We start from the raw sequence: 15,098 nt of genomic DNA, 5'->3' as shown, positions 1-15,098 counted from the left end.
GAAGCTGATTGTTCGTTGCCAAAGAAGACAAAGTCAGTTCCATCAGCAGGAAAGATCATGACACCAGTGTTTTGGGATGCTAAAGGCATTTTTTTTATTAATTATCTTCAAAAGAGTAAAACAATAACCAGGGAATATTATTCCGATCTTTTAACCAGACTAGATGAAAAAATTCGTGAGAAAAGACCCAGTTTGCAGAAGAAAAAATCATCTTTCATCAGGACAATGCACCTGCCCACAAAGGTGTTTTGGCAATGGGAAAATTAAGGGCTCTACAATATGAATTGTTGGAACATCCACCCTATTCCCCAAATTTGGCTCCCTCTGACTTCTATCTCTTCCCAGAACTTCTAAAACTTTTCCTCGCTAGTCAGCATTTTTCTTCGAATCAAGAGGCGATTGCAGCAATAGAGGGGTATTTTGCAGATCTTACTGAGAACCACTACAGGGATGGATTAATGGTGCTGGAGCATCGCTGGAATAAATGTATTAGTCTTAAGGGAGATTATGTCAAAAAATAAAAATAATTTTGAAATTATAAATTCGTTTTTTTCATTGTTAGGCCAAGAACTTTTCAGACCACCCTTGTATATTGTCTCTGTCTCATCTCATAACATATCACTCCTCTACTTATCGATGAGGATTTGTAGGCCACAGTCCCTTTATCTACATCTCCAACATTAAATCAGTCCCACAATATCAGTTTGGTTACTTGCCTATGTATCCCTTTCTCTTCACTGTTTTGTTATCTTCTCTGAATCCTGGAGTTTTAAGTTCTGGATAAAAAAAAAAAAAGTTTTCATCTTCCCCCCTCCCCGCCCCAACCAGCAAGGGTAGACTGGCTAATAGTGATACTACCAAGAAAGACAAAAACACATGGAACATAGTAAGGTCTGCTTCCAGACCACTAAACACCAGCAATTTGTAGTAACTACTTTGTCCCCTCCCCTCATTGGCCTCTTGGTAAATGAGATTATGGATCCATTTAACTACCATCTGATCTATTCTTCTAGCTATGGGAACACAGTCAGATACATACTCCATTTTTTTTCTTCTTTTTTTAATATATAAACCTTATATATGAAAAATCATAAAATATATAGCACATCAGGGCCATGTGTGGATAAATGGTTAAAAAAAAAGTCCATAAGGATATGTGCTTTGCATTATGGGATACTAAGGCAAGTGATGTGAATTCATTACCTTCTATATATGAGTTGCTCAGTTGTGAAGTTGCTTCATGCACAAACTTTGTTTGCTTACACTTGGATAAAAGGATTAAACCAAGAATATAATTTTTAATTTATAGTATAACCAAGTGGAAAAACTTTTAACAAAAGAAAAAAGGAACCAATTGATATGATGTTTGAAAAACTAAGTTGTAGACCATGGTGAAAATGGTCGAGGTGTCCCAAAGAGCACAGATCAAAGAGACATAACAGGAACAGACAAAATGGAAAGAGAATGACGAGAAGTTACAGTGGTGTGGGATGTCTGAAGCTGGATAATGAACCGATATTGACTAGTAGTTGCTCTAGCAATTACAGCTTAAGGAGAAGTGGGACAGCCAGTTCAGCAGAACTGACTACTATCAGATATGAGTGTTTTTCCATGAATTGCCGACTTCTTTTTGTCACTCACTATTAATAAAATGTGAATCTAGATTAAATAGTTCTCCTATATTAATTATTAATATAACATCTGCATCAAACTTCATTTATATAACATCTGCATCAAACTACATAAATCAAATCAAGACATTCAATATACAAAATATGTAACTTTTAAGTTACTTTTTTTTTCATGGAAGATAAAATATATCCCCAATAAAAAAGATAAACACAACAACAGTACTGTAACTGTATTAAACTTTATTAATAAAGTTATTTTGCATAATATTTCTGGGTTGGTTCTTGTATGTGTGTTGGAAATTCCATAGCACAGTCGGTAACAACAATGGACTTTGGTTGGAAAGACTTGGGTTTGAATCCTGTTCAGGATGCAAGGAACCTTCATAATTAGTTTTTGAACAGAAGGCGAGCTAGCTGGTATCATATTGTGACAGAAGGGGTTTTCTTCTCAGTAACAGTTTTTCATCCCACAAAACGAACACATGGCCAGAAGAACACACACACACACACACACACATTAACTGCAATAAAAGCCATGGAAGCCTGAATAATAATAATAATAATGTACTGGCCTTGTAGCCTTAGATGCTTTGGCTATAACTCCAAACAACCCAACATGTGTGCGTGCGCACGCGTGTAACAGGGAATCATATTAATTCCTGATGATTCAAGAACAAAAGCATGTTTTTTTGAGTGCAAAGATTCATGATGTGATTGAGACCATATATATAAGCTGGTAAAGCATGCAAAAAACAACATAGAAGCAGTCAGATCATGACTTGAAAGGAGATACAAATAGCATGAGGGATAATATGAAAGACTTTTGAAAGAAGAGGAAAGAGTTTGTTGCAAAGCTATGACAAGAGTAAATTGAGAAAGGTAACCATCACTGTGAATGAGTCAAAGAGAAATAGTATACATTATATTGATATGTGGGATGATCATGAAAAGCAAGAAGAATTTGTACTTACAAAATGGGCTGAACTTGAGTGAATTTGGTGTCAGGAACCTGAAGAAAATTTTGCTCAGTGAAAGATTAAATATAACTGGTTAAGGACAGAAGATATGTTGGAGTCATTGATGGTGATGAGTTTGACAGGTGCATCAAAGTAGGAGGGTGATCTGAAACGTTCTTGGCCTAACAATCCCTATCCCAATGGCTTTAACAGGCCTTTAAGGCCCACAACCTTCCAAGCATGCTTGGATTTCATAACTGAAATACGAGGATAGAATGGTCACTCCTATGCCTCAAGGTATTCTTGGCTGTATCCCTGTGTGTTCACGGGGCCGGTTTGCCTGCTTGTGGGATGAAAAACACCAGATAAACTTGCGGAAAAAACCCTACTGCCTGCGCCCAAGACCGACTAACTTGGATATGGCTGAGGAAGATCCTTCAGCTCCTGACGTCTCCGACGGGAATTGGACCTACGACACTCCTTCCCTAGACATATGGTTGCGAAGTGCAAAGCCACTAGGCTAACCGCGCGGACTAATATGAAAATAATATGAAAATACGAATTTATAATTTCAAAATTATTTTTATTTTTCAACATAATCTCCCTTAAGACTAATACATTTATTAAAGCGATTTAATAAATGTATTATACATTTATTAAAGCTTTAATAAATGTATAATACATTTATTAAAGCTCTAGCACCATTATCTCATCCTTGTAGTGGTTCTCAGTAAGATCTGCAAAATACCCCTCAACAGCTGCAATCATCTTGATTCAAAGAAAAACGCTGACCAGCAAGGAAGAGTTTTAGTTTTGGGAAGAGATAGAAGTCAGAGGGAGCCAAATCTGGGGAATAGGGTGGATGTTCCAACAATTCATATTGTAGATCCCTTAATTTTCCCATTGTGAAAACACCTTTGTGGGCAGGTGCATTGTCCTGATGAAAGATGATTTTTTCCTTCTGCAAACAGGGTCTTTTCTCATGAATGTTTTCATCTAGTCTGGTTAAAAGATCGGAATAATATTCCCTGTTATTGTTTTACCCTTTTCAAGATAATTAATAAACAAAATGCCTTTAGCATCCTAAAACACTGATGCCATGACCTTTCCTGCTGATGGAACCGATTCTGTCTTGCTTGGCACTGAACAACTGGCTTCTGTCCACTGTTTTGACCGCTGTTTGGATTCTGGTGTGTAAATGGTAAATCCAAGTCTCAAGCATAGTAATAAATTGATGCATAAAATCAGTTTTATTCTTGTTAAAACGCACCAAGCACTGTTCAGAGATTTTCATGTGAGTGCGTTTTTGATCTGCTGTGAGCAAGCGCGACACCCATCTTGCACAAAGCTTTAATATAATATTGATAATACTGGGTAGAAAACTAACGAAATATTATTATTATTTTATTTATGTAATTGATACACTGTCAAAACAAGATATCTTTCAAACAACAATTTGACTGGTAATATAGAGCAATTCCGATATTCTACCCAAGAATCAGAATAGTCTTTCAGGTAGCATCGTAAAATATGGACTGTTCCAATTAATGACATTTTTTTTTTATAGATCATATCGGGGTCACTTTGTTGATGTTTAATTCTTGTAAATAGTTGGATAACATTTTTGAAATTGCACCAAATGCACTGATAACTACTGGAATGACTTTGGTGTACTTAAGCCACAGCTGGCCAATTTTGATTGCCAGTTCTCAATATTTAGTAATTTTTTCCAGTTCTTTGTTGTTAATGTTGTTATCACTTAGTGATATCAATAATCCAAGCCTGTCGATGTTCGATAATTGTGATGTCAGGTCTATTGTGTTCCAAATGACAATCAGTTTGTATTCTAAAGTCACAGAGAATTTTTGCTGTTTTGTTTTCCAATACTGCCTCTATTTTATGTTGCCACCAGTTATCAGAAGTAGAAAGCCATATTTTTTGCATACATGCCAATGAATTATTTTGGCCACTTGATCATACGGTATTTATAATCAGTTTGAGCCATCTTGCTATAGGCACTGATTAGATGTTCTACAGTCTCATTTTTCTGATTGTATAATCTTCATTTGCTGTTGTTATTGATGTTCAATTATTATTATTAAAGAGACCTCCAGGGAGTCGGGGACTCATCAACAAAGGCCACAAACTACCTGCACTGGCTGTCATACTTGTTCTTGAATTCATTTATACTACTTGCACACCAACATCCAATGGCAATCCATTCCAACTGCATACCACTCTATGACAGACAAATTGTTCTAAACCCCTTTTTGATGACATTCATTCTCAACTTCCTTTGTCTTTTGTCCTTTCCCCATCCTCCATAAAATGAAAAATTTCACTTACTGAAATCCTGTATGACTCCCCTTCCAAAGTTTTTAAGTCTCAATCATATCATCCCTCTTTCTCCTGTTTGCCAGTGTCTGTAGAATAACCACAGAAACCAGAAGACCAGACCTAAAAACAATAGTCTCAAGTAAGGTCTTATCAATTATAAATAGGCAAAATGACTTCCTTATCTTTACATATCAAGGTTGTTTGCCTTGCAGTTATACTCTAAGTTGTATTTGCAATCTTCGATATATGGACCTTGAACTTCAACTTCCTATCTACTAAAAGTCTAAGATCTAGCCTGATCAGTTTCTTCTAGCATAATCCCAACAATATAATATGGTATTTCTCTCATAGAGTTTTCTTCATAGGATTTTTCTCTCATAGGGTGGTGCATGATTGGAATGGATTGCCATTGGATGTTGTAAGTGCAAGCAGTGTGAATGAATTCAAGAATAAGTATAATAGCCGATGTAGTATGTGGCCTCCCTCGATGAGTCTCTGACTCCTTGGAGGTCTCTTAATAATAATAATAATATTGGATATCTAATCACATCAAAGTGAATGACTTTGCATTTATTAACATTGAAACGATAGCCATTTTTACATATCTATAAGTATTTGTAAGGACCAATCCTTGTAGTACACCATTGGTTATCTTAATTCTTGCAGACTCACATCCCACTTTTTGATACTGGTTGGTTAGCATCCTCTTATTATTATTATTATTATTTGACACCTCCATGGAGTCCATAGACTCATCGAGGGAGGGTACCTGCTCTACAGCTTTCTCCACCACTCAATCAACTAACTGCAACTACACCAACGCCATCTACCGCCGACCACCACCACTAGTTTTTCCACAGACAATCACAAACATCCATGCCCACGGAGGGATTCGAACCCGCAGCCTTTTGGCTGGAGAGGAGATACACTAACCACTCGACCAGCAAATCCATGTCAATATTTTATAATCCAATCTCATATTCTTCAATTTGTATGCAACCGTCCTCCATGTTGTAGTCTGTCAAAAGCCTTAGAAAAATTCAAAGGTATCATGGTGTATCCATTCCCCTTAACTGGACAGTAATATTACTTATTTATTAATGTGTCCCTATTTATTCTTCGAACTCTAGGGACACATTCTGATATTGCATCACTTAAGTTTTTATTTTTACATTCTAATTAGTAAACTGCAGCACATGAGGATGAATATAAAGTTGGTGAAGTGGATAAGAGAGTGGTTGATGGAGAGATGTCAGTGAGTAGTTTATTCAGGAGTAGAGTCCAGTAGAAGGCATGTGACTAGTGGCTCAAGACTAGTCTTGAGAAGGCCTGTAACTACTATTTAACTTTTTCATTAATGATATAGGAAAGGATCTGAAAGGAACTATTCAGTTGTTTGCTAATGTTGCAAAACTGGTAGAGCAATAGTCAATAGTTTGGATCAGTTTAATGTGGCAAAGCATAAAGTTATGCATTTTGGGGTGAAAAGATTACTATCTAGGTGCCACATTGTTGGAACTGCACTCCAAGAAATTCATGAAGCCAGAGATTTGGGAATATTAATGGATAGGGAGTTAAACTTTAGAGAGCACATTGCAAAAGTGGCTAAAGCAGTTTATTGGATTAAATGGTTACTGAAGAATACCCTGATAAGCAGAGACAAGCAGGTTATTATACCTCTTTATAGAACCTTGGTAAGACTTCATCTTGATTACTGCATGCAGATCTGGTCACCTGGGTTTCTTGGGATGAGAAGGTGGATAGGATCCAGATGCAAGTGACCAAGATGGTATCAGGTCTATGGAATGAACCTTATGAAAACACAGTGAAGATTTGTAGCTTACAGAAATTAGTTGAAAGGCGGAAAAATGATGATTTGATTGAAACATATAAATTACTGAAGGATTTTCACAAGATTAATACAGAGGAAATTTTTTAGAATAGGTCTAGTGGTGGAAGAACTAGGAAGTCGAGCATGAGTGTAGTTAACAGAAGTGTCAGGACTAGAATTTTTGCTTGAAGAGTGGTGGATGAGGGGAATAGGTTGCCAGAGTCTATTGTGGGTGTCATGAGTGTGAAGGAGTTCAAAGCAAAGTATGATAGATACTGTGCAAATGTTGGATAGTGCTTGGCATTATGTTTAGGGCCTCTCTCTCTCTCTCTCTCTCTCTCTCTCTTGATTTTTATTATTTTATTTATTTATTCTATTTTGTGTTTGTATTTTTTTATATAGTCCAGAAACCCTCACTAACATCCAAACATGGAAATTTTTCAAGCCATCAGGCCTTCAATAAACAGGTTACTGATCTCACACCAGGCCATGCCCATGGCATGATGGGTGGGAACAGGTATGTTAACAGCTTGGCTTGTTTACAGGCTATGGAATGGATGCCAGCTGATTATAACAGATTTTAAAGATGATAAACCAGTGTTAGTTCAGGAGCATATCTTTTAAGCATACACCTGTAGAGAAACTATCAGGACCAGAAATTTTTTTTGGTATTTAGGTTGTTCGCAATCATCAAGGTGATACAAGGCATGCAGTGCACTGTTCATGCAGGAGTTGCAAGAGAAGAATGATGCCGGGGGGTCATCTATATCTTTAAGTGTTAGTGCCACCTAGGTTAGCAAGAGAAATATTTATTATTATTATTTATTAAAAATAGTTAGTGTGTGGGCCACATGTGGTGAGTCTTTGAACTCTACGGAGATAAGATGTCTCTGAATAATAATATTCTTTATTTATATTGTGTCAATCATTATGTGATAAGATAAAAGATAAAAATTATACCAAGAGAATGTCAATGAACAATCACTTATATAGCAAGTTTGCCATAATAAATTTCAATCTTCTTCTTCTGCAGCTTCTCCCACTTAAGTGGGGTCACTGTTGATAATGAGTCTCCTCCACACCTTCCTGTCTTGGGCTGTCACCACATACAAGTTCTTCATCCTTAAGTCCTCTTCTACAAGCTCCCTCCATCTCTTCTTTGGCCACCCATGCTTCCGCCTTCCTTGCACAACCATCTGCATGACCCTTCTTTCCACATATTCGTCCTCCCTCCTCATCACATGACCAAACCATCTCAACCTTGCCTCCTGTATTTTCACTCCGAAGTTCGTAATTTTCACTGTTCCCCTGACATAGTCATTTCTCAGATGATCCTTTCTGGTCACACCGCACATCCACCTAAGCATTCTCATCTCTGCTACTTCCATCCTGCTAATATTATTTTTCCTCAGGGCCACAGTTTCTATAGCATATGTCATAGCTGGCCTCACTGCTGTCCTATAGATTTTGCCTTTCAGATTGATCGGCACCCTCTTATCGCATAACACTCCAGCCATCTCCCTCCAGTTCCTTCAACCCGCTTGTATCCTGCATCCCACTTCCTTCTCAGCTCCTTCATCTTCTTCCACTGTTGAACCTAAGTATCTAAAGTCTCTCACCTTCCTGATGACATTTCCTTCCAGCTCCAGATCTGTCTCCTGTCTGCCGCCCACTGTGCAACACATATACTCTGTCTTACTTCTGCTGTCTCATACCTCTCTCTTCCAGTACTTTTTTCCATCTTTCCAGTTTAGTTTCCGCTTCTTTTCTTGAATCTGCACACAGCAAGATGTCATCTGCATACAACATTGTCCAAGGCACATCTTCTCTCACCTCCTCTGTTACCACCTCCATCACAATATTAAACAGAAACGGACATAATGCTGACCCTTGATGCAAGCCAACTGTTACTTGAAAACTTTCTGTCTGTCCCAGACAGGTCCGAACACTTGTCTTCACATTTCTGTACATCTCCCGCACCAACCTGACATATTTCTCCGGAACTTTCTTCTCCCTCAGACAGCTCCAGATTTCTTGCCTTGGCACTCTCGTATGCTTTCTCCAGATCAATAAATGTCAGATGTAGCTCCCTTTGTTTCTCTCGATACTTTTCCATCATCTGCCGTAACCCAAAGATAGCATCTGTTGTTGATCTACCAGGCATGAAGCCAAATTGTTCCTTTGCAATCTCCACCTCCTTCCTCAATCTACCATCAAGAACCCTTTCTAGGATTTTCATTGTGTGGGACATCAACTTTATTCCTCTGTAATTTTTACAGTCTTGTGCATCCCCTTTACCTTTGTAGATGGGGACAAGAGTACTCCCTCCATTCCTCGGGTATATTTTCCTGTTGGCAAACTTTCATGAACAGGTCCCACAGCAGGTCAATTCCCTCTTCCCCCAGTGCCTTCCATGCCTCCACTGGAATTCTGTCGGGCCCACCGATTTTCCATTCCTCGTCCTTTTCATGGCCTCCGTCACTTCCACTCTACTGATTTTCTGCACCATCCCCTCAGAAGGCTGACCATCTTCTCTGCGAGTCCTTGCATTTTCCTCATTCGAAAGTCCCTCAAAGTATATTTTCCATCTGTTTCTTATGTCCACATTCCTCCATAATACTCTTCCTTCAGCATCTTTGATCTGCCTCACATGTAAGATGCCCTTTGCTGCTTTATTTCTACATTTCGCTAGTGGGTAAATTTTTCTCTGTCCTTCCTTTGTTTCTAATTGATCATACAGATCTTGATATGCCATGGCCTTTGCCTGTGTTACAACTCTCTTGGCTTCTTGCTTTTTCTCTCTGTACACCTCTGTCCTCTTCCACTCTTGACTCATCCCACTTCTGCTTTGCCTTCCTCTTAGCTGTCACTGCCACTTATACATTATTATTCCAACACCAGCCCTCCTTCTGCTCTCTAATCTTTCCAGATGTCTCACCAAGCACCTCGATTGCACAGCTCAGGATTACTTTTGAATTATGTTTCCACCAATCTTGTACACTTTCCAGTCCATACGGAATCCTCTCTAACACTCTCTCCCTAAAATGATTCCTCACACTCTCCTCTTTTAAGCGCAACCACTTAATTGTCTTCATCCCATGGCATCCAGAGGTTCTTACCTTCAATCTTATTTTAAAGTCTGCACACAGCAGTCGGTGTTGCTGTGCTACTTGATCTGCTGGAATTACTTTACAATTTGTCACAACCTTAAGATGTTTTTTTCTAGTCAAAATGTAGTCAATTTGTGAACTGTTGTTACCACTCCTAAATGTTATCAAATGTTCTTCCCTCTTGTAGAAAAACGAGTTCACGATTGCCAGATCAAACGCTACTGCAAAGTCCACAACCCTCTCTCCTTCCTGGTTTATCATTCCCACTCCGTGGCCACCATGCACCCTTTCACAGTCTCGATTCTGTCTCCCTATGTGTCCGTTCAAGTCTCCTCCGACAATCACCATCTCATTTTCTTCCAGTTCCCTCATTTCTTCATCTAACACGTTCCAGAACTCATCTTTCTCCTCTGCTGTACAACCAACCTGCGGGGCATATACACATAATACGACCACCCGCTCTTCTCCAAGACCCCATTTCATTCGCATGATCCTGTCATTCCTTCTACCCACTTCCAGTACTTCACCCTTCATTCTGCTACACACCACAATTCCTACACAATTTCTTCCCTCGTTATTCGCTCCAGAGTAGAACAATTTATATCCATCTCCCAGTTTCTTTGCCTTTCCCCCCTTCCACCTTGTTTCCTGCACACATAAAATGTCCAACTTCCCTTCATGTCTGCCACCTCTCTTCCCCTTCCAGTCATGCTTCCAATATTCAGTGTTCCCGCTCGCAATATCCTCTCCACCTGCTGGGCTCGCTTCTTTAACCACACCCACCCTTGATGTGGTAGCCCTCGTCCACTTCTTGCAGCTGTAGGGCGATGTGGCTGCGCATCGCTTAAGGGGTATGCCCTGGCCCTTATATCATTTTCTCTTTGACTCATATCACAGTTTGAGGCTGGCACTGAAGTTTTACGACTGGATGCCCTTCCTGACATCAACCCTCGCCATTTATCCGGGCTTGGGACTGGCACCTATTGAGGCTAGCTTGCCTCCTTTGGTGGCTGCATAAGACGAAATGACTTAGCAAGACAGGAAAGACTCACCCCTAGCCCTCGAATACTCTAGGGGAAGGAGCAAGGAGAGGAGAAAGAAGCAGAAAAAGAAGAGGAGGGACCAGTCTACAGAATAATATAACAGATGTATATTACATGAAGTAAGGCATGGTCTAGCATCTGGTACCTCGGGTTTGCCATGCCCATACTCACTAAAGTGAGCCCTTGAGGCAATAATAAATTTCAATGAAATCACTTATTTCAAATTATCAAAAATTAAAAATAAATACATTTTCTTAAAATTACCAGGATGATGAGGCTGCCAAAATCTCAGTCGTGTAGCATTTGATTTAGCTCCTGGATCATTAATGGGTACAATGAAATATGAAGGAGGTGTTTCACTAGCAAAGTGCAGTTCCTAAATTCAATGCATGCATATATATCAAAGTATGTATATGAAACATATAATACTGAACAAAATAAATTTAATACAGTAATTTTAATATATCTCAATTTTTTATTTTGTATATATATATATATATATATATATATATATATATATATATATATATGAACATTTTTCTTATTTCATGTGACATCAATGGACACAAAAGGTTGATATGTCTGTCATCCTGTACTATAAATTTATTCATCCACCACCCCTGAGGAAGAGCCTCCACTTGTCTACCATTTTTGGTGTGAAGAATCTCCATGCTATTATCCTTACTTATCACTACTTTCGATTTTTGATGGGTGACACATAAATCTCCCCAAACACTCCATAAGAAATATCCTCTTCATCTATTTGATAATCTACTTTCTCTCACATACATACACACATATTCTATCTAGTACTCCTTTCTTCTTTTCTTTTTTTTCTACCTAGAAAAAAACATATCTCACCTGGATGTGCGTATATGTTAAATATATACAGATATGATCAGGTCATTTATCATAAATCATTTGGCATATAATTTACTGGAGATGAGTTCCATTGCTTAAAAGACATATTTAGTTGCTAGAGTAGGGTTTTTGGTTTATTCTGATTTCCCACAGTAATAACAATGTGCTATAAGATCACAACGTTCTGTGTCTAGGTTAGGGATTATACTTAATATCCCTAACTTAACAAAACAACAACAACAAATATATATATAAATATAAATAAATATATATATATATATATAATAAAATAAAATGAAGTAAAAACAATATGAAACCCTGATAATATTTTAGTCACTTATCACTTCAACCTTTCATTTCATTATTGAAATGAAATCCAACCAATCAAACTTTGCACAGTAATGAGTACAGACCTTTTCTTATTTCATTTTTTTATGTGTGATGGTGTATTGCCAGTATAGTGTGAGAGCGCTTTGGCTAAATGCTTGGCTAATTTGTAAGTGGGGGAATCAATGCCATCCACTATGGGACGTAATGGCACATTTTCTTTGTGTATTTTTGGGAGCCCATATATGCGGGGGGGTCTAGAGTTATAGGGTTTTAGTCTGTTGGTAATCTCCACAGGCCAAGAAGTGACCTTCTTAAGGAGCCTATGGAGTTTTCTAATTTGTGAGTTGGTGGGATTGTAATCAATGGGGAGGTAAGTGGAACGATCTAATAATAAAGCCTTGAGCTTACCTGTGTAATCTTTAAGATTAAGTACCACAGTGGCGTTTCCCTTATCCGCTTTGGTGATCACTATTTTTTTGTTTCTTTTCAATTCTTGTAGTGCCTTGTATTCACTACTGGATATGTTGGATTTTGGAGGTTTTGCTTTGTTGATAACACAGGCTACATCCAATCTGATATCGTTGGCGATGTGGTTAGGAAGTTGGCGAATCCCGCGTTCAATTTGAATCATTAATTCATCGGCCGGTAATTTCCTAGGAGCAATGGCGAAGTTGTGACCACGTGACAGCGCGTGGAGTGCTTCTGGCTTTAAGGTAGCTGACGATAGGTTAACAACAGTGTTGGTTTGTAGTTTGGGCGCCGAGTTCTTTGTTAATTTATCAAACTTGTTGATATGTCAGCTTCGTACTCGTTCAAATTCTTTTTTAGCTGCCGTACACGAGACGTCATGTAGGACCGACCAAAGCTCGTGATTCAGCGTAAGTGAAAGCTCATTTTCTAGCGTTGATATAGCGCTGTTTATGTCGGCAGCTGTAAACTGTCCTACTTTGGCCAAACAGACAGGACAGCAAATATCAGAATCTCAGAACACAAGGATTACATCCGATTTCACCAGTACAGCCACTCTGGGCTTGCAGACCACGCTCTGGATACTTGCCACAGAATAAGATGGAAGAAAGCCACAGTAATACACCGCAGCAAGTTCAAGTATGAAAGACTATTCATGGAATCAGCCTCGGCCCTTAGGAACATGCCAAACCTCAACAAATTTGGATGCATAAAACTGCCCCAAATTTGGGAAACTTTTATCAGAAGAACTTCAGCCCAAAGGCCAAGAACTACCAATATAGCCCGCCAGGGGGCACCATCAGGACTTTAGGAAACACTAGCTTCCTAGCTTCAGTCTCATTTGCTGTTATTAGTACTTGTGTGCACGTGTCTTTGTAGTAAGTTCCCAAGAAGATGGCAACGTGACGTTCGCCGAAATATCGGAAAGTATATATTAAAGTTTATTTAATCTATATTTCTAGTATACGCTGTCAATTCCTTAAATATTAGTTATCATGTTTAACCAGCGTATAAGCCTCTCAACAAGAATAATGATAATCCACGGAGATCTCTTCGCACGCAAGGCCCGCCCTTACGGCAAACTGCAGCTGAAATTATCCAGACAACTTAACCATCTGGCATTCCTAAAACGCTGCCGGGATAATCATGTCATCCCGAACTGTGTTAAATTTAAACACCGCTTCATCTCACAGAAAGCTCTCCGTATTTACAACCGTGCTAGCCAGGCATTACTTTGGGAGCAAATTACTGCTACACGCGGTTCCCTAGCCGACATAAACAGCGCTATATCAACGCTACAAAATGAGCTTTCACTTACGCTGAATCACGAGCTTTGGTCGGTCCTACATGACGTCTCGTGTACGGCAGCTAAAAAAGAATTTGAACGAGTACGAAGCCGACATATCAACAAGTGTGATAAATTAACAAAGAACTCGGCGCCTAAACTACAAACCAACACTGTTGTTAACCTATCGTCAGCTACCTTAAAGCCAGAAGCACTCCACACGCTGTCACATGGTCACAACTTCGCCATTGTTCCTAGGAAATTACCGGCCGAGGAATTAATGATTCAAATTGAACGCGGGATTCGCCAACTTCCTAACCACATCGCCAACGATATCAGATTGGATGTAGCCTGTGTTCTCAACAAAGCAAAACCTCCAAAATCCAACATATCCAGTAGTGAATACAAGGCACTACAAGAATTGAAAAGAAACAAAAAAATAGTGATCACCAAAGCGGATAAGGGAAATGCCACTGTGGTACTTAATCTTAAAGATTACACAGGTAAGCTCAAGGCTTTATTATTAGATCGTTCCACTTACCTCCCCATTGATTACAATCCCACCAACTCACAAATTAGAAAACTCCATAGGCTCCTTAAGAAGGTCACTTCTTGGCCTGTGGAGATTACCAACAGACTAAAACCCTATAACTCTAGACCCCCCCCGCATATATGGGCTCCCAAAAATACACAAAGAAAATGTGCCATTACGTCCCATAGTGGATGGCATTGATTCCCCCACTTACAAACTAGCCAAGCATTTAGCCAAAGCGCTCTCACACTATACTGGCAATACACCATCACACATAAAAAACTCAGCCCACTTCAAAGCCAGTATAGAAAACCTTACACTCCAACATAATGACATAATGGTCAGTTTTGATGTCTCCTCCCTATTCACGAATGTCGCCCTCAAAGAAACCTTAGAGCTAATCCAAGCTAAATTTCCTCCCGATATCTCAGCCCTATTTCAGTTTACAATGAACTCAGGCTATTTCGTTTGGCAGGAAAAATTCTACAAACAGATAGAGGGGACAGCCATGGGTTCACCACTTTCCACACCCTTGGCCAACTTCTTCATGGAGATGTTTGAAGAGAAAGCCTTAAACTCAGCCCCACAAAAACCTACCATATGGCTTCGCTACATTGATGATATTTTCGCTATTTGGCCACATGGCCCGGATTCACTCCTCTCCTTCCTAACACACTTGAACAACCAACACCCTAGAATCAAATTCACCCTGGA

At 39.1% G+C, this 15,098-nt stretch overlaps 1 protein-coding gene across 1 annotated transcript in view; it reads right to left on the bottom strand.

Annotated features, from left to right (window-relative positions):
• LOC150108407 (reelin-like) overlaps positions 1-15,098 on the bottom strand; it is a 920,570-nt gene that overhangs the window by 377,140 nt on the left and 528,332 nt on the right. Inside the window, exon 36 of the mRNA XM_090390755.1 lies at positions 11,173-11,284. Coding sequence (XP_090246881.1) covers positions 11,173-11,284 — 112 coding nt within the window. The remainder of the gene's footprint in view (positions 1-11,172; positions 11,285-15,098) is intronic.

Source organism: Typopeltis vanoorti, chromosome 3 (assembly GCF_054136105.1).
Source record: "Typopeltis vanoorti isolate ZY-2024b chromosome 3, IOZ_Tvanoo_1.0, whole genome shotgun sequence".
NCBI lineage: Eukaryota > Metazoa > Arthropoda > Arachnida > Uropygi > Thelyphonidae > Typopeltis > Typopeltis vanoorti.
This window is presented reverse-complemented; position numbering and strand designations above follow the sequence as displayed.